The 24,376-nt window shown below is 46.5% G+C and overlaps 1 protein-coding gene across 1 annotated transcript in view; it reads left to right on the top strand.

Annotated features, from left to right (window-relative positions):
* DYM (dymeclin) overlaps nucleotides 1-24,376 on the top strand; it is a 532,360-nt gene that overhangs the window by 315,958 nt on the left and 192,026 nt on the right. The window contains exon 12 of the mRNA XM_063958471.1: nucleotides 5,698-5,862. Coding sequence (XP_063814541.1) covers nucleotides 5,698-5,862 — 165 coding nt within the window. The remainder of the gene's footprint in view (nucleotides 1-5,697; nucleotides 5,863-24,376) is intronic.

Raw genomic sequence — 24,376 nt, 5'->3', positions numbered from 1 at the left:
TCCGCTATAGCGGGACCTTATGCGTTCCAGCGCCATCTTTGTTTTGCGTTCCACCAGCCCCGTCCGGCGCTTCCCGTCATCTGACCTGATCACATGTTATAGGCGGCCAATAAGGAGACTCTCTACCGATTACAGAAGCTAGAATACCGAACGACCGTTCAATAGATAGCCACTTGTACATACTTTAACCCCCGCTTGAATCAATCATTAGTGTCTCATCTGACAATAAATTCCATACCTATGGGGCATACTTATTTCTATTCCATACATTAGAGGAGAAATTAGAATATCCCATAAGTGGTCAGAACCCATCATATCCCATATAGTGTACCTATATGAACTATACAGATAGCCTCAGGCCCTATTTAAAAACAGGACTAGGACCCTCGTATAGTTCACAACTCCTATGAGCCCGTTTTGTGGGAAATGAATATCCCACATACGTTTCCCGTATAACGTAAAATTTAATTTGAATTGATTTATACTTCGACGGGACCGCTAGTATACCCATCTTCTAAATAGTATTTGATTTAAATGGGTCGTGAATTCTTCCACTACCAGTGTAAAACCTTATAAACAGTCATGTTCAATATATTATTAAATTGTGCTACATGTGATCAATTGATGCCCATACACATACTTATAAGTGAAACCTCGTAGCGACTACACTAACGTGATATCATCTTTACCTCATAAATTAGTGATATATTATTACAACCCACACCCTTTACAACGCTATATATGAATTGATACTTTACTGTATATGAATCAACTCGTAAAAACTAGTGGTTGATTCAGATTAATTTAAAACTTTAAATATAGAACCTAAGGTTCTGTTATACTATACTATCACCTAATGTGCTATACGTGTTACTTGAATCCATATTAACTCTATACTATCCTCCCTACAGCTTGAAGTGATGTACAGTATACTGACACCCCTGTGAACAAAGCTCCATCTTTACAATAGTATAGTCATATAAACATAAATACACATACTGACAATTTATTAAATTACATCCTACTCTTATGGCCTAAAATACCTGCTTAGTTTGAACCGGGGGAAGGTATAAGCTAATAACTGAACCTGTCACTGAGCAAGCATAGTCAATACATCAAAGGAGGGTTTGTCTCCCTTAAAGGAAGACTGCCATGTCTATGCTCTCGTTCAATCCATTCGGAATGAGGGTATTGAGGGTATAGATCCAGAAAGATTCCTTTTTAGTTAACTGTTTATCTCTATCACCTCCTCTCTTATCTTCCTGTATATGTTCAATCACTGTAAATGTCAAGCCCTGAACATCTGAATCATGTTTTTCCTGAAAGTGGCGGGGGAGGCTATGATTCTGAACTTTATTTCTAATATTCCGCAGGTGTTCCTGTATCCTTATTTTAAGGCTTCTCTTGGTTTTGCCTATATATGATAACTTGCAACTACATTCGATCTTGTATACCACATAGTTAGTATTGCAGGTAACCACTGACTTTAAGCTGTGTGTTTTATTACCCTCATCCTTCCAATGGAAGCCCTTCTTATCTATAAAACGGCAGCAGTTACATTTATTACAAGGAAAAAGGCCCCTTCGCATCATGAGGGGGTGTCCGTTGGTATTCTCTACATTTTGTTGGATGGTTTGAAGTTGACTGGGCGCCAATAAGTTCTTAAGATATTTTTTATTTTTTTTCTAAAGACGATGTTTGGTCTGTTGGGTAAATGTGGTCCCAATACAGGGTCCTTGAGGAGAAGGGGCCAATGTCGGTACATAATGTGCTTGATCTTAACATTTTCTTGATTGTATTGCGTGATGAAGGGTCTCTCCGACTGACGTTTACTATTTGTGCGACCTTGAATATTCAAAAGACTTTTTCTATCGATCTTTGAAGCTCGGACCTGATCTTTACGTAGTTCTACCTCTTTGTATCCCCTTTCGATAAATTGTTCCACTAGAATGGATGATTGTTCCCAATAACTGTCCATGTTGTTACAGTTTTTCCTCATTCGCACAAACTGTGAATACGGAACAGTTGTCTTCCATCTGGTCAGATGACAGCTATCAGATGGTATGAAGCTGTTGGCGTCAGTTTCTTTAAAAAAAGTTTTAGTGTTCAGAGTGCCCCCATCATCAATGCTTAAAAGGATGTCAAGATAGTCCATAGTCAATGGATCTTGTTTGTGTGTAAATTTGAGATTAAAAGAGTTATCTTGGAGCCCGGAAATGAATCTCTCAAGGGAGTCAATCTCACCTTCCCAAATAAAGATCAGGTCGTCTATATATCTTTTATAGAATTTGATATTGGGACAACTAAATTCACCATCCAAGTATATAACGTCATTCTCCCAGTTATCCATATAAATGTTGGCGTACGATGGGGCAAATTTTGTCCCCATCGCGGTGCCCTGTTTTTGTCTGTAAAACTTTCCTTCAAACTCGAAAAAATTATGATTTAAGATAAACAAAATACCTTCCAACAGAAAATCTCTTTCTTCTTTACTAACCAAGCTATCCTTAGTTAGGATCTTATTAACTGCCTCACTCCCTTTCTCATGGGGAATGGAAGTGTACAATGCTTGTACATCGACCGTCACCCAACCCTGTCTGTGTTGTGAAGCTATCTCCGAACCAACTATAAGGAGTAGGAGGAGATTGTTGTGATCCTTCAACATTTGTATTCAGCGCTAAGAATCATTCATCTTAAAGTGTGGAATAATATATCTCCTCTGTATTAATTTGAATATGTTTTTAATAAATGTTTTATGATGGAACATGTTATTATTTTTAAAAAAAAGTATTAACCAATTAGGGGTTGGAATAGTGGGAGTTGATGCGACCCCCTGGCGCCAATTCTTCTTGTGTGTGTGTATATATATATATATATATATATATATATATATATATATATATATATATATATATCATGACTAAATTGTGTATTCAGTAGCCTATCCATTTTCTTTGTATTTATGAACTATTATTTGGGGGGAGAGGGCACAACAGCATGTAATTGCAATATAAATATCCTTTTTGTGGAGTAACGGTGAATGATAAAAAGAAAAACCCATTTTTAGTCTTCATGCAATAAATAAACGGCGTGCTAATAGCTTCTACTAGAATAGATTGGCTGATGGTGTTCACAGTACACAAAATGGCCGCCTACACAATTGCATAAAGTGGCTAGCTAACAATAATTGTGCTTTTGTCTGTTCTCAACTTACTTTGTAGAAGTTTTTTTTTTCTGTACGGATTTTTTTACTTAATATTTTTACGAGTTATCCCTTATACCTCTGTTTTATACTGGAAACCTATTTTCAGGGAGATAAACTGAATTTTAGTTGCTGATATTTGCAGCGAGATCCATGTAAGATCTTGCAGCAGCGAAAGCAAGCATCCTAATTCTTACTGGAATTCAGGAGCTGCTTAGCTAAATCTATGTAAGGCGCGCATCCATTGCAAGAAATGAGCCGCAGCAGCTGTCCACCACCGCTAGCAGCAAACCTCCATCTCTTTGTTAATACTTGGGTCCCATTTATTAAAGTCAGCCGTTTCTGCATGATTTAACCATTATGCCTATTTCAGATCAGCCTAACGCAGGAGATTCCCCAATATCTCCTGCATCAGGGAAAGTAACTCTGCAGGCCGCAGTCCCCATTATTCTGAATGGAGACTGCTGTCTGGGCCATTTTACCGAGCTCAGAAAAGTTTTCACCATTCATCTGATGATGGCAGTAGCTGCTATAACCCTATGGGAATCTTCTGATCCCTCCCCGGCAGGAATGACGCTCATCCCTGCAATCATACTTTTGTTCTGCACTTGGCGCAGTGCAGGAGTTGGTGGTTAAGTGATAGCGAGAGTTGCCACAGTACTGTGAACCGCAGCACTGGGACGTGCTCCGTTCTGCAGTACCCCCAGCAAAGTCCTACAATACAGGAGCATGCTGCACGGTATTATTGTTTATTTGGCGCCACGAGGGATCCACAGCGCCATACAGACACAGTATCTATAAAACAAGAAACACTGGCTTACAGTATATTACGTACCATAGGGAGATGAGACTTAAAGCACCGAAAGCAGTATTGCCCCACCTTCCCTGTATACCCCAAACAGTTAGCATTTATCACTTTGCGGGGTATATGTAATATCCTACGAGCTGCAGTCAGACGCCATATTATGGGGATTGTGGTAACTAGATTTATAGCGGCAGTATGTTAAAGGCAAAAACACTTAGCGGATAAACGCTCAACATTTCGCAGCTGCCCTCAACTTACTGGCCATTACATACTGTACACCCCCTGTACGTAATATATATATATGTATGTGTGTATGTGTAATAAAAGTGTAGCGCCACTTGTGAGGGTGAGAAACCCAAATTAACAGTCTAAATTTGACAATAAAACACCCCCTTATATGTTATAGGGCGTCAGCCGTCCCCTAAAGTTATCAGCATTGGTAAGATGCTGTTTCAAATTAAGATAAGTTATGGGAGAATAGGGGTTCTGGCGACCAATGGTGTTAAAAGGTGTATTTAGAAGACTAAATATAATTAAAAATAGGGACGTAATAGGGAGTAAGAAAAAAAAATTGTAAAAATTTTTTTCCAACAAATTTATTTTCAAGGGACATATAAAAGTCCTTTTTTAAAAAAAAAACATCAACACATATCATAAAAAAATGTGGGGTGGAGTGACCTATATGATGTTATATACTAGAAAAAAAGGACCATTAAAAAATATATATGTATGTAAAAAAAAAAGTGTCTAGAACACTGTATTTCAGAAATCTGGAAAGATTTAAATAAAAATTATTTAGATAAAAAATAGCTTATCTTAGTATCGAGGGTCATACAGGAGTGACCAACGCGTTTCGTCAGTCTGACTTCATCAAAGGACCCCTTGATGAAGTCAGACTGACGAAACACGTTCAACGTGTGTGTGTGTGTGTGTGTGTGTGTGTGTGTGTGTGTGTGTATATATATATATATATATATATACACATACACACATACAGGTTGAGTATCCCTCACTCAAAATCACAAATTTTTGGTTCCCTAACTGAGATAATGACACATGTATATGTATATTATATATATATATATATATATATATATATATATATATATATATATATATTATATCTATATATACACATAATATATATGTCATTATCTCAGTAGGAGACCCAAAAATGTGGGATTTTGAATCTTGGATAAGGGATACTCAACGTGTGTGTGTGTGTGTGTGTGTGTGTGTGTGTGTGTGTGTGTGTGTGTGTGTGTGTGTGTATATATATAAATAAATATAAAAGCTATATGTGTGTGATACACTGAGCAATGTAATATACTTTTAATATCTGCACTCTGACAAGGTTGGAGGTCAGTGAGTCAGGTCGCTGGTCTGTCACACACAACACAAGGATGACTGCACTCTGCCTATAGTGAGCCTTTAATCCCTTCCCTGCTGGTCACGTTTACTTAACCCTGTGACACAGAATAGCGCAGGAACCCTGGGCGTAACTGCATGGTCCTGCATGCTCGAGGTCCAAGCCATAAGACGGTCTCCTCCTCTCATGCAATAATGATGTCATATTCCGCCTGTGTCAATTGTCAGCATCTAAAGGTCTGAGACAGAAGGTCTTTCGTTGTTAAACATAACATGATCGGATTTCTCCCACCTTTCTCTCTGTCCCTCCCTTGTCTTTCAGTTCCGCCTGCCGCCACTTGCGGAGATATTTATATGTCCTGGACAAACTGTACTTTCCTCACTCGCACTGCGCTACCCTGCAGCACTGCTTCACCACGTTCAGTGACAGTGGAGAGGAGCTCTTGTCTTTAACTTGCTCTCACATACTCCGATCCTATGCTTCCAGGTTATTAATCTCTGCTCGCTTCTCTGCATGCTGCACGCTTCCGTGGGCCTGGTCTGTGTCATTTTATCTGTGGCGGTAACATGTGACTCGTTATGGGTCCGTGTCTGTGTATGGGACAGTGTCGCCTTGCATGACAACATTGTATTGTGCTAGCATGCACCACCACAGTGGGGCGGGTGGTTGGGGTGAGAACGGGGTACACCCGCCTGAAATGTTATCATCTCTGATGGATATTATTGTATGTAGGTTCCATTACATCAATGTTGCAGATTTTTGAGAATTTATGTACAAGATCAGGGTTGGGTAACGGAGGCAGCAACTGATTCCGCATTCTGTGACCCGTTACCCTATCTGCGGCCACACTGCAACCTCACGCACTCACACAGGAATTCATTCCATTCAGAAGGTCATGGATTCTGTCCATAGTACACTTTGTGCCGCCCTCAGGCCTCTGTGATCTGGACGGGCTTTGTTTGTCCGCCACATTCTCCTGCCCATTCCTTCCCTTCCCCCTGGTTTGTGTACAGCCGTAATCTTTATCACTTTCATCCGACTAGCCATGAGACTGTGTTCCTGCAGGTCAGCTGCATACCCACAGCCGTTCAGGTCACCTAGTCGGCAGCTGGGTGGCTTGGTCGTGCCCACTGCCAGCTGTGTGTGTGACTTTCACAGTCCTTCGCTGCAGCAAACCATCAAGAGAGAGATAGTGGAGAAGTTCCCCATAGGAACCAATGCGCTTTATAGCTATCCTTTATCTAGCACAGCCTGTCATGTGACCGTTACTGACCAATCAGCAACAGCATGAATAAGGACAACATGTTGTGATTGGTGCAGACGCAGTATAGAAAGGTGTAAGTGTTCCTTGTGTGGCAGGTCCTCCGTTCCGTGGCCTACGCTGAGTGGAAACAGCCAGTGTGTAGACTGCAGCAATATTCAGATATCAGTCCTCGGGTGACGTTACTGAGGCCTCTTCGCCTCCATATTATAATGATTCATATACCAATTCATATAAAAGTGCATTCTGCTGTGGTGTATTCCGTGCCACAGCGTAAGTGGAGGTTATTTCTGTGTCACACTAGGAATGGCGCAGTGTGACCGGTCGCTGACTGGCTGCATAGTGCTACGTCAGAGACGTGCCCAGAGCAGGAGGCGGCCTACACTGGGGACGTGACTGCTGGGGCTGATTGTGGTAACTCTGCACCTGGATAAACCCTGCTGCAATGCAATGGGGGAGATGCATGTGTTAATGGGTTTGCTGGACAGTTGTTATTACACTGCGGTTTAGATCTGAGTTTGGCTGCGCCTTTCCCCCATCTAAGGCCGGGTACACATGCTGGCCGACATCGCACTGTGCATACACACTGCATAATGCAGAGGTACGACGGGACGATGTAACACGCCTGGCTGCATTCAGTATGGCATCGTTAACGATGTCTGTTGACTGCAGGAGTGTGCAATCGCAGTTACACACGATTTGTCATTCTGGTTTTCCCGGACACTGCGGCCCGTGGGTGAGACAGCGGGACAATGTGCGAAAAACGGGACTGCCCTCCCAAATTTGGGACAGTTAGGAGGCATGAATCTGCCCCACCTCCAGTGCGACATGGTTTTTTTGGGTTTGGTATGATTTACCGCTACACAGGATTCCGAATGTCAATATACCAACATCTGCAACCCGAGCGGTAGAATGCCCGGCCATGGGGCGAGCGCAACAAATCCCCATGTGGGCTCGCCGCACTCGTCACGCTGCAGGTTCTATTCTCCCTCTGTGGGTGTCGTGAACACCCATAGAGGGGGATTCGCCTACCTTGCCGGTATACCAGCGGCGGTATGGTGCCCCCGTCGCGATCCTGGCGGCAGTATTGTGACTGGTGGAATACCGACGAGCGGTATGCTGACCGCATACCGTGTTTTCCAGGGTGTAAATCTCCTTTTCCAACTCAGAATCAGCCTCTATACCGCTTGCCATTGTACCTAGTGGTATGGATGGCAGCAGAGGCGTTTTGTGTAGGACAAGGTAATCCATTAATGTGGATGCAGAGTATGAAGCCACATTTCATATAAGAGAATATCAGACTATCCTCCCATGACCATATAACAATGTAATATCAGACAAAAGAGGTAGGAGGGCCCTGCTCGCAGGCTTCTAATCACCATCTACAGACAGTGCTGCTTCTACAGTACCAGCATGAGAGCCCTGTTATATAATGTGACATAGGAGTATACAGGATATCATCGTGCACGTGGCAAGTTCCACGTCATTTCACTTTCCACAGCCCATCTATATGTCATGCTCATAAACACATCAAAGCTTGCAGTTCCTTTACATCTGCAGTTCCTAACATTGCAATGAACTGTGAATAGAATGCTGGGAGGAATGACGACATCTCTCAACTCTCGGAGAGTTAAAGTCTTGTGAAAAGGAGAAACGCAATCACCCTCTAAAAATGTTTATTAAGTGTTCCTGGGGGGAGGTGGGGGGGGGGGGGGGGGGATTGCTGGGCCTGCAGGAGTGATTTCATGTAAGTGCAAATGTACATAGTGTAGTAGCCATAGCAAATAATCCTTTGGAAAGCTGGTAGCGTGCAGGGGCCAGCCAGTCACTCGGCCTGCGCAGCAGACCACAGGATCACACACACCTATGTGGCTGGGAGTTGGCTACACACAGGCTGATAACAGTGATCTTCCAGCTACTGAGTGCTGCGATGTCAGGCCGGCTGTTTATATATCGGGGATATGGCAGTGTGCGCTGTCAGCCTGTACTTTGCATCTGTCCGGTACAAGGTTGATTTTTAAAAAAAAAATATTTTATTTTTTTTAAACATTTTTATTTTATTAGTGTCCATTAATCACATCACTGGGCATATTTATTTATTATCAGGTTTTTAGATCCAATAAATAAGATTTCTTATTGCAGTAATAAGAAATTAAAGTTACTCCCTCTGATGTGTAAAAGTAAAGTGGTTGCTTTCCTGTTGGCCGGCCTAGTTACCGCGCAGGTTTTATGCAGCCCCTATAGCAACTTATAAAGGCTACTTTTGCACCGCTGCGTCCTCCGTACATACATTTAGGGGATCCTTAATATTTATGGGTACCTTACCCCCCCCTCCCTCCTCCACCCACAAATGTACATTGAGAAATAGGCCCCTATAAATTTGTCATACCACTTATCAGGGGACTCAGTGACCATTGACAGTGCCCATCTAAATAATTATATAAAGCGTTTCCAGTGCTTGAAATGTACTGATGGTCAGGTGATGCTGTCACTTGTAGTTCCCCGACAGAGCGCCACAGGTGTCATAACACCGTTGTAAACTGTAATTAGTGATTTCTTGCTCCGCTTAGGGCTGGGGTACGGGTTAATGCATCCAGTGTTCTGTAGGGAAGAGCAGGGGAGAATCGCATGACAGAAACAATAGTGTGTCCAAGCTGAAGAGAGGGGGAAATGCAGCTTAGCGGGGGATGCGGCAGAAAGAGACCACACAGTAAATGTAAGTGAAACCATCTTCAGCGTCTGTAGGAGAGAGAGAGGATGCAATTACAGGCAGAGCATCATGTTTAATTTGTGTGAAAGGCTTTATTATATGGAGCCCGTGAAGATATCCCCCCCCCAAAGGATCAGCCGTAGGTGGGATTCAAAATTCACAGGAAGCTGGATGAAAAGAAGAGGGATCTTTACGCCTCAAGTCTTCCAAGAAAACTAAAAGCAGCTCAGCGGGCGGGGAACCACAAGGAAATCCCGCAAGACACACACATGTGATTTGGAGTTCTCCTGCAAAGTGTTTGTCAGTGTGACTAGCACAAATAATGAGTGAGCCCAATCCAGAATCCACCCGAGCAACAGGCAGTTAGCGATGAGCCAAAGCCCTGAGGACGGCGTTATACTTGGTGGGCCCTGTCCACAATGAGCATATGAGAGGCAATTGTCGCCACTTATGGTATAGTTCACTGGCTTGGTCTGCACCTTGCAAAAATGCAGAGAAGGTCCTTATGTAGCTGCTAAATACATGTTTTTCTCTAACGTCCTAAGTGGATGCTGGGACTCCGTAAGGACCATGGGGAATAGCGGCTCCGCAGGAGACAGGGCACAAAATAAAAGCTTGAGATATCAGGTGGTGTGCACTGGCTCCTCCCCCTATGACCCTCCTCCAAGCCAGTTAGATTTTTGTGCCCGGCCGAGAAGGGTGCAAACTAGGTAGCTCTCCAGAGCTGCTTAGAATAAAAGTTTAGTTAGGTTTTTTTATTTTCAGTGAGTCCTGCTGGCAACAGGCTCACTGCATCGTGGGACTAAGGGGAGAAGAAGCGAACTCACCTGAGTGCAGAGTGGATTGGGCTTCTTAGGCTACTGGACGTTAGCTCCAGAGGGACGATCACAGGTTCAGCCTGGATGGGTCACCGGAGCCGCGCCGCCGTCCCCCTTACAGAGCCAGAAGAGACGAAGGTCCGGTGAAAGCGGCGGCAGAAGACATCCTGTCTTCAAGACTAAGGTAGCGCACAGCACCGCAGCTGTGCGCCATTGCTCTCAGCACACTTCACACTCCGGTCACTGAGGGTGCAGGGCGCTGGGGGGGAGCGCCCTGAGACGCAATATAACACACATATACCTTAGCTGGCAAAAGGAATACATCACATATAGCTCCAGGGCTATATGGATGTATTTTTTCCCCTGCCATTTTACACAAAAAAGCGGGAGTTAAGGACGTCGTGAAGGGGCGGGGCCTATCTCCTCAGCACACTGGCGCCATTATTCCCTCACAGCTCCGCTGGAAGGACGGCTCCCTGATTCTCCCCTGCAGTACTGCATCTGATTCAGGGTAAAAAAGAGAAGGGGGGGCATTTTGGCAGCAAATAACTAGATTAACAGCAGCTATAAGGGATTAACACTTATATAAGGTTATCCCTGTATATATATAGCGCTGGGTGTGTGCTGGCAGACTCTCCCTCTGTCTCTCCAAAGGGCTAAGTGGGGTCCTGTCCTCTATCAGAGCATTCCCGGTGTGTGTGCTGTGTGTCGGTACGCGTGTGTCGACATGTATGAGGAGGAAAATGAGGTGGAGGCGGAGCAGTTGCCTGTGTTAGTGATGTCACCCCCTAGGGAGTCGACACCTGACTGGATGATTGTGTTTAAGCAATTAAGTGATAATGTCAGCAATTTACAAAAAACTGTTGACGACATGAGAAAGCCGGCAAATCAATTAGTGCCTGTTCAGGCGTCTCAGACACCCTCAGGGGCCCTAAAACGGCCGCTACCTCAGTGGGTCGACACGGATCCAGATACAGATACTGAATCTAGTGTCGACGGTGACGAGACAAACGTAATGTCCAGTAGGGCCACACGTTACATGATCACGGCAATGAAAGAGGCATTGAACCTTTCTGACACTACAAATACCTCAAAGGCGGGTATTATGTGGGGTGTGAAAAAACTGCCAATAGTTTTTCCTGAGTCTGAGGAAATAAATGAGGTGTGTGATAAAGCGTGGGTTTACCCCGATAAAAAAAAGCTAATTTCTAATAAGTTATTAGCACTATACCCTTTCCCGCCAGAGGTTAGGGCACGGTGGGAAACACCCCCTAGGGTAGATAAGGCGCTCACACGTTTATCTAAACAAGTAGCGTTACCGTCCCCTGATACGGCCACCCTCAAAGAACCAGCTGATAGGAGGCTGGAAAATATCCTGAAAAGTATATACACGCATACTGGTGTTATACTGCGACCAGCAATCGCATCAGCCTGGATGTGCAGTGCTGGAGTCGCATGGGCGGATTCCCTGACTGAGAATATTGATACCCTGGATAGGGACAATATTCTGTTAACTATAGAACATTTAAAGGATGCATTGCTATATATGCGTGATGCGCAGAGGGATATTTGTACCCTGGCATCAAGAGTAAGCGCAATGTCCATCTCTGCCAGAAGAGCATTATGGACCAGACAGTGGTCAGGGGACGCAGATTCCAAACGGCACATGGAAGTATTGCCGTATAAGGGGGAGGAGTTATTTGGGGCTGGTCTAACAGACCTGGTGGCCACGGCAACGGCTGGAAAATCCACCTTTTTACCCCAGGTTACTTCACATCAACAGAAAAAGACACAGTCTTTTCAAACTCAGTCCTTTCGTTCCCATAAGTACAAGCGAGCAAAAGGTCACTCTTTTCTGCCCAAGGGCAGAGGAAGAGGAAAAAGGCAGCACCATGCAGCCGCTTCCCAGGAGCAGAAGCCCTCCCCTGCTTCTGCCAAGTCTTCAGCATGACGCTGGGGCTTTACAAGCAGACTCAGACACGGTGGGGGCCCGTCTCAAGTATTTCAACGCGCAGTGGGCTCACTCGCAAGTGGATCCCTGGATTCTACAGGTAGTATCACAGGGGTACAAACTGGAATTCGAGGCGTTTCCTCCTCATCGGTTCCTGAAGTCTGCTTTACCAAAGTCTCCCTCCGACAGGGAGGCAGTTCTGGAAGCCATTCACAAGCTGTACTCCCAGCAGGTGATAATCAAGGTACCCCTCTTACAACAGGGGAAGGGGTATTATTCCACACTATTTGTGGTACCGAAGCCGGACGGCTCGGTGAGACCAATATTAAATCTAAAATCTTTGAACACTTACATAAAAAGGTTCAAATTCAAAATGGAGTCACTCAGAGCGGTGATAGCGAACCTGGAAGAGGGGGACTATATGGTGTCGCTGGACATCAAGGATGCTTATCTCCACGTCCCAATATATCCTTCTCACCAAGGGTACCTCAGGTTTGTAGTACAAAACTGTCATTATCAGTTTCAGACGCTGCCGTTTGGATTGTCCACGGCGCCTCGGGTCTTTACCAAGGTAATGGCCGAAATGATGATTCTTCTACGAAGAAAAGGCATCTTAATTATCCCTTACTTGGACGATCTCCTGATAAGGGCAAGAACCAAGGAACAGTTAGTGCCACTCCGACTTCTATCTCAGGTAGTGCTAAGTCAGCACGGATGGATTCTAAATATTCCAAAATCGCAGCTGATTCCAACGACACGTCTACTGTTCTTAGGAATGATTCTGGACACAGTCCAGAAGAAGGTGTTTCTCCCGGAGGAGAAGGCCAGGGAGTTATCCGAGCTAGTCAGGAACCTCCTAAAACCAGGACAGGTCTCAGTGCATCAGTGCACAAGGGTCCTGGGAAAAATGGTGGCTTCTTACGAAGCGATTCCATTCGGAAGATTCCATGCAAGAACTTTTCAGTGGGATCTACTGGGAAAATGGTCCGGATCGCATCTTCAGATGCATCAACGGATAACCCTGTCGCCAAGGACAAGGTGTCTCTCCTGTGGTGGCTTCAGAGGGCTCATCTACTAGAGGGCCGCAGATTTGGCATTCAGGATTGGATCCTGGTAACCACGGATGCCAGCCTGAGAGGCTGGGGAGCAGTCACACAGGGAAGGAATTTCCAGGGCTTGTGGTCAAACATGGAAACATCTCTTCATATAAACATTCTAGAACTAAGGGCCATTTACAATGCCTTAATTCAAGCAAAACCTCTGCTTCAGGGTCAGGCGGTGTTGATCCAGTCGGACAACATCACGTCAGTCGCCCACATAAACAGACAGGGCGGCACGAGAAGCAGGAGGGCAATGGCAGAAACTGCAATAGCAGTGGACGCTCTGGTAACGCCGTGGGTGTACCAGTCAGTGTATGTATTCCCTCCTCTACCCCTCATACCGAAAGTATTGAGAATCATAAGAAGGAGAGGAGTAAGAACTATACTCGTGGTTCCGGATTGGCCAAGAAGGTCTTGGTACCCGGAACTTCAAGAGATGCTCACGGACGAACCGTGGCCTCTACCTCTAAGACAGGACCTGCTACTGCAGGGGCCTTGTCTGTTCCTAGACTTACCGCGGCTGCGTTTGACGGCATGGCGGTTGAACGCCGGATCCTGAAGGACAAGGGCATTCCAGAAGAAGTCATCCCTACTCTGGTAAAAGCCAGAAGGGAAGTAACCGCAAAACATTATCACCGCATTTGGCGTAAATATGTTGCGTGGTGTGAGGCCAAGAAGGCCCCTACACAGGAATTTCAACTGGGTCGTTTCTTGCATTTCCTGCAAACAGGACTGTCTATGGGCCTAAAATTAGGGTCCATTAAGGTTCAAATTTCGGCCCTGTCGATATTCTTCCAGAAAGAACTGGCTTCAGTACCTGAAGTTCAGACATTTGTGAAAGGGGTGCTGCACATACAGCCTCCTTTTGTGCCTCCAGTGGCACCTTGGGATCTCAATGTTGTGTTGAGATTTCTAAAATCACACTGGTTTGAACCATTGTCTACGGTAGATTTAAAATATCTCACGTGGAAGGTGTCGATGCTGTTGGCCTTGGCTTCAGCTAGGCGTGTGTCAGAATTGGCGGCTTTATCATGTAAAAGCCCTTACCTAAATTTTCATTCTGACAGGGCGGAATTGAGGACTCGTCCTCAATTTCTACCTAAGGTGGTTTCTGCATTTCACATGAACCAACCTATTGTGGTACCTGCGGCTACTAGGGACTTAGAGGACTCTAAGTTGCTGGACGTTGTCAGGGCCTTGAAAATATATGTTTCCAGGACGGCTGGAGTCAGGAAAACTGACTCGCTGTTTATCCTGTATGCACCCAACAAGCTGGGTACTCCTGCTTCAAAGCAGACGATTGCTCGTTGGATTTGTAGTACAATTCAGCTTGCACATTCCGTGGCAGGATTGCCACAGCCAAAATCAGTAAAAGCCCATTCCACAAGGAAAGTGGGCTCATCTTGGGCGGCTGCCCGAGGGGTCTCGGCTTTACTACTTTGCAGAGCAGCTACTTGGTCAGGGGCAAACACGTTTGCTAAATTCTACAAATTTGATACCCTGGCTGAGGAGGACCTGGAGTTCTCTCATTCGGTGCTGCAGAGTCATCCGCACTCTCCCGCCCGTTTGGGAGCTTTGGTATAATCCCCATGGTCCTTACGGAGTCCCAGCATCCACTTAGGACGTTAGAGAAAATAAGATTTTACTTACCGATAAATCTATTTCTCGTAGTCCGTAGTGGATGCTGGGCGCCCATCCCTAGTGCGGATTGTCTGCAATACTTGTATATAGTTATTGTTACAAAAAATTCGGGTTATTATTGTTGAGCCATCCTTTCAGAGGCTCCTTTAAATTTATCATACTGTTAACTGGGTTCAGATCACGAGTTGTACGGTGTGATTGGTGTGGCTGGTATGAGTCTTACCCGGGATTCAATATCCTTCCTTATTATGTACGCTCGTCCGGGCACAGTATCCTAACTGGCTTGGAGGAGGGTCATAGGGGGAGGAGCCAGTGCACACCACCTGATATCTCAAGCTTTTATTTTGTGCCCTGTCTCCTGCGGAGCCGCTATTCCCCATGGTCCTTACGGAGTCCCAGCATCCACTACGGACTACGAGAAATAGATTTATCGGTAAGTAAAATCTTATTATAATATGCATGTTCACATATGTGGCATGCCGGGGAGCTGGGATGGGGGGTACTAATAACGTAGGGCTGGCCCGGGCCAGCTGCTGTGGGGGACAAATGTCCCCCTTTGCCGTGCATTATGCATTACTTGGGTTGTTGTTTTTTATGATGATTTGGCAACGCCCCCTCCGTATCACCCGGGCCCCCCAGATGTGTGCAATGCCGCTGTTACAGTATCCTTATCATCTACAGATAATGGAGGCAGCAGTCTGTGGGATGAAGAGTTCCTTATATAATCTATTCACTGGAAACTACAAGCATCAATGAGGCACAAGGGAGCGCTTATTGGTGTCTCCCAGTTCCCAGTAAATGAATATGCTGCTCTTACTTAAATATTGGTGCAGCCAAAAGATTGTCTGCCCCCACTGTTTGTTGATTGGGGGGGGGAGGCAAGAGGGCATACTGTAGCCCGGGCCCCCCTTTATCAGGGCCTCCTCTACCGGGCAGAGCAAATTGTCATCACTAGCTTTCCCTCTTATGCAGCAGCAGAACGAGGCAGCTAGAATCTAAGCAGGAAAGTATGCAATGCAGGCAGAGACACAGGAGTAAAAACAATTTGTGTTCCCTAATGCACACTGAGTGAAAAATGATAATAATACTTCATAATAATCAGATAATCTTAGTTGCGTATATCTGCAGATATAGGGTTAAGCCCCCAGGCCGATCGACAAGGCTTCTCCGTCACTGGGGGTCCCTAATACTAGGTATGGGCACTGGGTGCAGGACCCCATCACGCCGGCACAGGTCGGCTACCCCAGGTCAGCACACAGGTGAAAATTAATAAGGGTTAATAAGAAGCACATAAGTGCTATGTAAGTGGTGTGATAAAAATAATACAAAAATATATACAAAGTGATAGGGAAAATCATAAGTGTTAATAAAGTGTTAGGGTGTGCCGACCTGAAGCCACCCAGCCATACCGACAAAGGGGCCACCACACCCCACACCCACCCCATAAATAATTACACATATGTCTGGGTCTAAATTCCCAGTGTAAGGCCACATGATAATGGCTCCTACAGTATCTGAGAGCCAGCTTACCTGGAGACACCCCTTACTTCTCCAATGGCACTCTGGAGTCAGCAATCCCTCCTAATGCTGACACAGGAGTATCAGGTTTCTTGAGCTACCTACAGAGATTTCCGAGCAGAGGAGAGATAGGTGTAAGTGACACAGGGATCCCAGCTCTTCCTTCCCGCCTGGGTGTCTGGATTCTGTGTAATGTGATCTAATGAGGGTCTAGAGAGAGAGACAGAGTCCTCCTGAGTTCTGTCCCAGTGTGTAAGTAGTACAAAGGCTGCTGCTGCTATTCTTGCATGTGACCAGATAAATTCTAGATCTTATTTTTCTATGTCTATTTTAAGGTTGTTTAAGTTGTCTTTGTTCCACTATAAGAAAATGTAATAAAATAATTGCCTCAATTAGGTGCTGCTATAAACAGTACCCATGCATTTATTAAACTATTACTTTAAATAATCTCATATACACCATTGGTTTAAATTTAATATACACTATCCATACGTCCCAACATGAGCCACTATAGGAGGGACAGAATACTCTCTTCCTGGACTTCCCTCCTAAGTTATGCACAATATAATAACACCCCCTCCCCCCCTTACTCCCCCCATGTGCTGATCCTGATTTAAAGCTTGTATACCCACTAGAGGAACATGATCTGTCCTCCCAAATTACACTCCAAATTCAGGATTAAATGTCCCTCTAAAACACAAATCTTTGGATGTTAGAGTGTAGGAGAGGGGTGGGTACAGTTACACCTGCCCCTCCCCTTTGTCTCTGTCTGTCTTTCATTCATTCACTCACTCACTCACTGAAGGCCATGCCCCAGCTTTCAAGTGGGCCAACCTCCCACTTGTAGTCATATATACTGTAGTATAGATAAACATAATGCTTTCCTTATAGTCCCTAATGTCATTCAACTGCAGATAGGGAACAGGCGTGTTTGTATGCAGGTAACGCTAAAACGTGGGATTTAGGAAAGCTGTAGAGCAGGGGCCGCAACCTGTGGGTTGAGATTTGCAGAAAATCAATTCAAATTATGTTGCTAACTAAAAACTGTACTATGACTCTCAGATGTAGATGTTGTTCCTGGAGGAAAAGGGACCGATCACTGGAGTAAGAGGAATTTTCTCTGTGTTGGGAGCACTGAGAAAAGGGGTATGAGGGAGTGAAGTGTTGCTAGAGAGTGGCAAAGCTCTACCCAGCATGACTGTCATTGTATCACCAGCTCAGTGGTGAGATAGGAGAGGTAGTAGGCCAGTGAGAATGCTCAGCGGTGAGATAGGAGAGGTAGTAGGCCAGTGAGAATGCTCAGCGGTGAGATAGGAGAGATAGCAGGTCAGTGAGAATGCTCAGCGGTGTGATAGGAGAGGTAGCAGGCCAGTGAGAATGCTCAGCGGTGATATAGGAAAGGTAGCAGGCCAGTGAGAATGCTCAGTGGTGAGATAGGAAAGGTAGCAGGCCAGTGAGAATGATCAGCGGTGAGATAGGAAAGGTAGCAGGCCAGTGAGAATGCTCAGCGGTGAGATAGGAAAGGTAGCAGGCCAGTAAGAATGTCCAGTGGTGAGATAGGAAAGGTAGCAGGCCAGTGAGAATGCTCAGCGGTGAGATACTGGAAAGGTTGCAGGCCAGTGAGAGATTGCTCAGCAGTGAGATACAGGAAGGTAGCAGGCCAGTGAGAATGCTCAGCGGTGAGATAGGAGAGGTAGCAGGCCAGTGAGAATGCTCAGCGGTGAGATAGGAGAGGTAGCAGGCCAGTGAGAATTCTCAGCGGTGAGATAGGAGAGGTAGCAGGCCAGTGAGAATGCTCAGCGGCGAGATACAGGAAGGTAGCAGGCCAGTGATAATGCTCAGCGGTGAGATAGGAGAGGTAGCAGGCCAGTGAGAATGCTCAGCGGTGAGATAGGAGAGGTAGCAGGCCAGTGAGAATGCTCAGCGGTGAGATAGGAGAGGTAGCAGGCCAGTGAGAATGCTCAGCGGTGAGATAGGAAAGGTAGGCCAGTGAGAAAGCTCAGTGGTGAGATAGGAGAGGTAGCAGGCCAGTGAAAAATGCTCAGCGGTGAGATAGGAGAGGTAGCAGGCCAGTGAGAAAGCTCAGTGGTGAGATAGGAGAGGTTAGCAGGCCAGTGAGAATGCTCAGCGGTGAGATAGGAGAGGTAGCAGGCCAGTGAGAATGCTCAGCGGTGAGATAGGAGAGGTAGCAGGCCAGTGAGAAAGTTCAGTGGTGAGATAGGAGAGGTAGCAGGCCAGTGAAAAATGCTCAGTGGTGAGATAGGAGAGGTAGCAGGCCAGTGAGAATGCTCAGCGGTGAGATAGGAAAGGTAGCAGGCCAGTGAAAAATGCTCAGCGGTGAGATAGGAAAGGTAGCAGGCCAGTGAGAATGCTCAGTGGTGAGATAGGAAAGGTAGCAGGCCAGTGAGAATGCTCCGCGGTGAGATAGGAAAGGTAGCAGGCCAGTGAGAATGCTCAGTGGTGAGATAGGAAAGGTAGCAGGCCAGTGAGAATGCTCAGCGGTGAGATTGAAGAGGTAGCAGGCCAGTGAGAACGCTCAGCGGTGAGATAGGAGAGGTAGCAGGCCAGTGAGAATGCTCAGCGGTGAGATAGGAAAGGTAGCAGGCCAGTGAAAAATGCTCAGCGGTGAGATAGGAAAGGTAGCAGGCCAATGCTCAGTGGTGAGATAGGAAAGGTAGCAGGCCAGTGAGAATGCTCAGCGGTGAGATAGGAGAGGTAGCAGGCCAGTGAGAATGCTCAGCGGTGAGATAGGAGAGGTAGCAGGCCAGTGAGAAATGCTCAGCGGTGAGATAGGAGAGGTAGCAGGCCAGTGAGAAAGCTCAGTGGTGAGATAGGAGAGGTAGCAGGCCAGTGAGAATGCTCAGCGGTGAGATAGGAGAGGTAGCAGGCCAGTGAGAATGCTCAGCGGTGAGATAGGAAAGGTAGCAGGCCAGTGAAAAATGCTCAGCTGTGAGATAGGAAAGGTAGCAGGCCAGTGAGAATGCTCAGAGGTGAGATAGGAAAGGTAGCAGGCCAGTGAGAATGCTCAGCAGTGAGATACTGGAAAGGTTGCATGCCAGTGAGAGATTGCTCAGCGGTGAGATAGGAAAGGTAGCAGGCCAGTGAGAATGCTCAGCAGTGAGATACTGGAAAGGTTGCATGCCAGTGAGAGATTGCTCAGCGGTGAGATACAGGAAGGTAGCAGGCCAGTGAGAATGCTCAGCGGTGAGATAGGAGAGGTAGCAGGCCAGTGAGAATGCTCAGCGGTGAGATAGGAGAGGTAGCAGGCCAGTGAGAATGCTCAGCGGTGAGATAGGAAAGGTAGGCCAGTGAGAAAGCTCAGTGGTGAGATAGGAGAGGTAGCAGGCCAGTGAAAAATGCTCAGCGGTGAGATAGGAGAGGTAGCAGGCCAGTGAGAATGCTCAGCGTTGAGATAGGAGAGGTAGCAGGCCAGTGAGAATGCTCAGCGGTGAGATAGAAGAGGTAGCAGGCCAGTGAGAACGCTCAGCGGTGAGATAAGAGAGGTAGCAGGCCAGTGAGAATGCTCAGCGGTGAGATAGGAGAGGTAGCAGGCCAGTGAGAAAGCTCAGTGGTGAGATAGGAGAGGTAGCAGACCAGTGAGAATGCTCAGCGGTGAGATAGGAAAGGTAGCAGGCCAGTGAAAAATGCTCAGCGGTAAGATAGGAAAGGTAGCAGGCCAGTGAGAATGCTCAGCGGTGAGATACTGGAAAGGTTGCAGGCCAGTGAGAATGCTCAGCGGTGAGATAGGAGAGGTAGCAGGCAAGTGAGAATGCTCAGCGGTGAGATAGGAGAGGTAGCAGGCAAGTGAGAATGCTCAGCGGTGAGATAGGAGAGGTAGCAGGCCAGTGAGAATGCTCAGCGGTGAGATAGGAGAGGTAGCAGGCAAGTGAGAATGCTCAGCGGTGAGATAGGAGAGGTAGCAGGCCAGTGAGAATGCTCAGCGGTGAGATAGGAAAGGTGGCAGGCCAGTGAGAATGCTCAGCGGTGAGATAGAAAAGGTGGAGGCCAGTGAGAATGCTCAGCGGAGAGATTGGAAAGGTAGCAGGCCAGTGAGAGTGCTCAGCCGTGTTGCGGCGATGACCATATTTTGATAAAATACAGCTGAATTCATGACACTCATGATGCGATCATTACAGCTCATTCATCAAACGTTTAGATGGCAGAAGCCCAGCATTCATTCAATGGCGGGCTTCCAATGTCCACCCCATACATTACAGGAGAGGGGCGTGGCTCACTCCCTGAGATAAACACACCCACTACATGGAATGCCCATGTCCAACTGGTGTAACACCATTGCTGTCCCCATAGGCACTGTGCAGCACTATATAAACGTCTACAGTAATCTCATCTAGTTCTTCTGTTCCTGTAAGTGGCTGGAACAGTCCAGGGCATTAATGGATAAGGGGTGTACAGTATAAAGCTGTATCGTATAATGTGTTTTTACACCTGTAACGCAGATCAGAGGTCGGCAGCTCATCACTGTGGAGCATGCCCTGGCAGCTTCTGGGACTTACAGTTCTTCAGCAGTCTGAGACAGAGTCTCACTTCCAGGCTTATGCCATTATGTATTGTGCTTTATAAAACCAGGTGGCTTACTTATGGGAGCAGCGATCTGTTGAATGTTCTCTGCAACCTGTCTGAACATCACTCCTGCTCCTTTCTAGTCATTATCATGTCACACAGACTGATCTGACCCGAAGGAGGCCCCTTTGTAAGTGTGTCTATTAGCTGATGAGTAAGTGGATGCAGGGAGGGGTGACCTGCAAATGTACAAAACGACTCCCATTACCCAGCCTTTTCCTTCACTCTTCCTCACACCTGACAGCTGACGTCTGGAGGAGGAGACATCTGTGCAGGCCCTGAGCCCTCTTGTCACTTGGACAGGTTAATCCAGCCCAGCTTTATTCCAACATTTCACCCACCTCTCACCTCAGCCAATTATGTAGGCAAATGTCTCAGGCTTAGCGAATCTCTAAATGAACACATTTATTATAAAGCCTATCTGCCGTCTCACCCGTACACTGGGCCTGTATCGTTATTAACCCTTCTTTTACCTGATGCTGTGTAGGGCGGGGACGCCATACATTTCGCCTTGCTCTGACATTTGTGCTTAATGGGAAAGTGTCAAATCTTATGAATGGATTAGTCTCACCTTTCAGCAGCCCCACTAAAATAACAGGACTGCCCAGAAATGTATGTAGATGGGACTTCAGGTGTATTTTAATCTCATGTAAATGCTTCATTCACACGGACGTATTCACTTTCGTCTGAGCGATTACGCTCCATGTGGAAAACACGCCAGATGTAGGAGAACGTTCAGGAGCTTGTGATGGGTTGATGTGGGGATGTTCTTGGACACAAGTTGCAGAACACAAGCTACGGTGGCGTGCATGCTTTAACCAGGTGCACTGGGGCCATGTTCACGCAGATGTGAGAGCACAACAAAGATGCACATACGCCTGCCAGGAGCCGGTTCACGGGCAGTGCCTCAATCCCTGGAGCAGAATATGCACTGATGATGATGATGACTATTTTCGTCCTGATCCTCCCACTGATGCTATTGCTGATAGTAGCGTGGCTGCTGCAGCACCTTCACAGTATGTCATATTTACACTCTGTCTGCGACGTGAAAGCAGATTCCATTTGATCTTTTTTAAATGAAAAATAACAGCCCATATATATTGCTTCTTTCTGCAGCAAGGTACATTGGTTTCCACAGGGAAACATCAGGATGTAGAGTGGATCTTGATCCAGACGCACCAACAGGCTAAAGCTTTAGCTGTCCCAGGATGCATTGGGGCATCCTTTATAACCCGGCCTCCGGGCACTGAGAGCTCAGTTTCGAGTTGGTGCCTACAGCAGCAGGTCACCTAACAGGTGGGCTGCGCTGGCAGACCTGAAAAAGCTTTTCTAAGAAGATTTCTTCTCTGAGCTATCAGGGTGACACTTCAGCGCTGCAGCTCCATCGCCTCCCAAGCGGTGTGGCATACTCCCGCGGCCCAGTTCCTGGGTACTTGCGGCGGAGACGTCCCGGCTTAGGCACAGAGTCGCAGACTGCTCTCCTGGATCGCGTGGCTGCTAAGGGGAGGAGGTAAGAGGGTCCCCCAGGCGGGACCCGCCATTAAATCGCATTCCGACCGCGATCTAGGGAGATGGGTCGCTGCACTGGCGTGGACACGGTCACCGAGCAGGGACCCCACTAGACCACCAGGGCGTCTGAGTACAGGTCGGGTGTATGAACACTCCATTTAATAAGACTCGCTAGTACCTGGGTTAGAAGTCCAGCATAGGGGAGCCGGTGCTAGACCTGTAGTCCCTCCCCCGGCACAGGGTGCCATCTCCTTGCAGATTTATCGTCCTGGAGCTGCCTCTCCCTCATTACCTCACAGAGACACTGGGCGCCATCTTACGGCATAGCAGCAGTAATTGTCTCTGGAATTGCAGGGCAAATTCTCCCATATAAAGCCGCCTGTATACAGAGCCGTGACTTTACGTTCACTTGAGTATCCTACATGTCTTGATACAGACAGCATTAGTTGAGAAAAAGTGTACTGTTTACAGGCTAAAATGTACACGTATACTGATATATCCTCTGGACCGCGCTGTGATATATATGTATAATAAATACAGTGCAGCTTTATTGTGATAATAATTTCTGCATTGCCTGTGACTGTGTGTGCCTGTATCTGCTGTGTGGTCTCACTCTGTGTTTCCAGATGTAACTGTCACTATATTCTGTACCCTAAGGGTTAGGTGCGTCTGGGTCTCGTAATATAGTGCTACACAGTATTTATCCAATACGTATAGTCTACTGTGTATCCAGTCACATAATACCGGATTTATTCGCAGGTATTGTACTTTGTCTGGCTTTATCGTACTAAGTTGCTCTGTTGTTGCATTATCACATAATGTCTAACAGAAAGGGCAGTAAATCAGTGGAAGCTCCTGCATCATGCAGAGCATGCTCCAAGCGTTTACCAGAGGGGGAAGTGTTGTACAATGGTCTGTGTACTATTTGTCATTCATCTCCCAGTCAGTGCGCAGCTCCTGCATCTACACTGGAGCCTACCTGGGCTGCGTGCACCTACCTACTGGGTACTCTGGTGGAACGCCTAGCGCCCCCTATGGGACCACCTGTGTAACTACAGTCACAAATTGTCTCCATGGTTAATCCGCTTTGGGCGGAATATCTGTCTAACCAGCTGCAGAAAAATCAGTCATTGGTAAGACAAAAATCGTCCCCAGGTCACTCCTGGGTCCTTTAAGCGTGCTGCTTCCTCCTCACAGCCCTCTCTGATGTTTCAGAAGGGGAGGGAGGGGGAGCATACGGTCCTGTCAGACACTGAATCCTGTGTTACTGATGATGATTCCCCCTTGCAGATTGATGTCCCTGCCTTAGTGGTTGCTCTTAAGCATATCCTACAAATCACTTATGATGTGGATTCCACTACTGTGGCAAAGAAAACTGATAAGATTAAACAGCAGAAGGTGGTTAAAACTGTAATACCCTATTCTGACCACGGATATCAGGTGGAAACCCTGGTCTTATCCAGGAAATAAATTTCCTCTGCATAAACGGGCCTTAGCTCACTATCCCGGATTCTTACGTCACCCGCCTCGTGGTGTCGTCCACTCTGCTCGTCACCACTGTCACTTCACAGAAAGAACCAACAGAAAAGTGTGTGAAGGGATGCCTTACAGGGCTGTAACTGCCTCCTGGGCTCTGAAAAGAGCGTGGGATCAGATACTAGAGGAAGAGCTGCCCGATGATATACCTGTCATTGCCAGACAATACCTGTCTCACATTACCACCGCCACCTATTACGTTTGGAAGGAGTCCCCTGAGAACAGTGTTAGGGCAGCCAAGGCGTCGTCCACGTCTGTCCTGGCTCGCTGCATACTGTGGTTAAGGTTGTGAAAAGTGGATCTGGACTCCAAAAAGACCTTGGAGGTACTCCACTGAGGACATTTGTTTGGGTGAGACCTAAATAAAATAGTGTC

This window comes from Pseudophryne corroboree, chromosome 1 (genome assembly GCF_028390025.1).
Source record: "Pseudophryne corroboree isolate aPseCor3 chromosome 1, aPseCor3.hap2, whole genome shotgun sequence".
NCBI classification, from domain to species: Eukaryota; Metazoa; Chordata; class Amphibia; order Anura; family Myobatrachidae; genus Pseudophryne; species Pseudophryne corroboree.
Note: the sequence above shows the minus strand (reverse complement) of the source record. Positions and strands in the feature narration are given on the sequence as shown.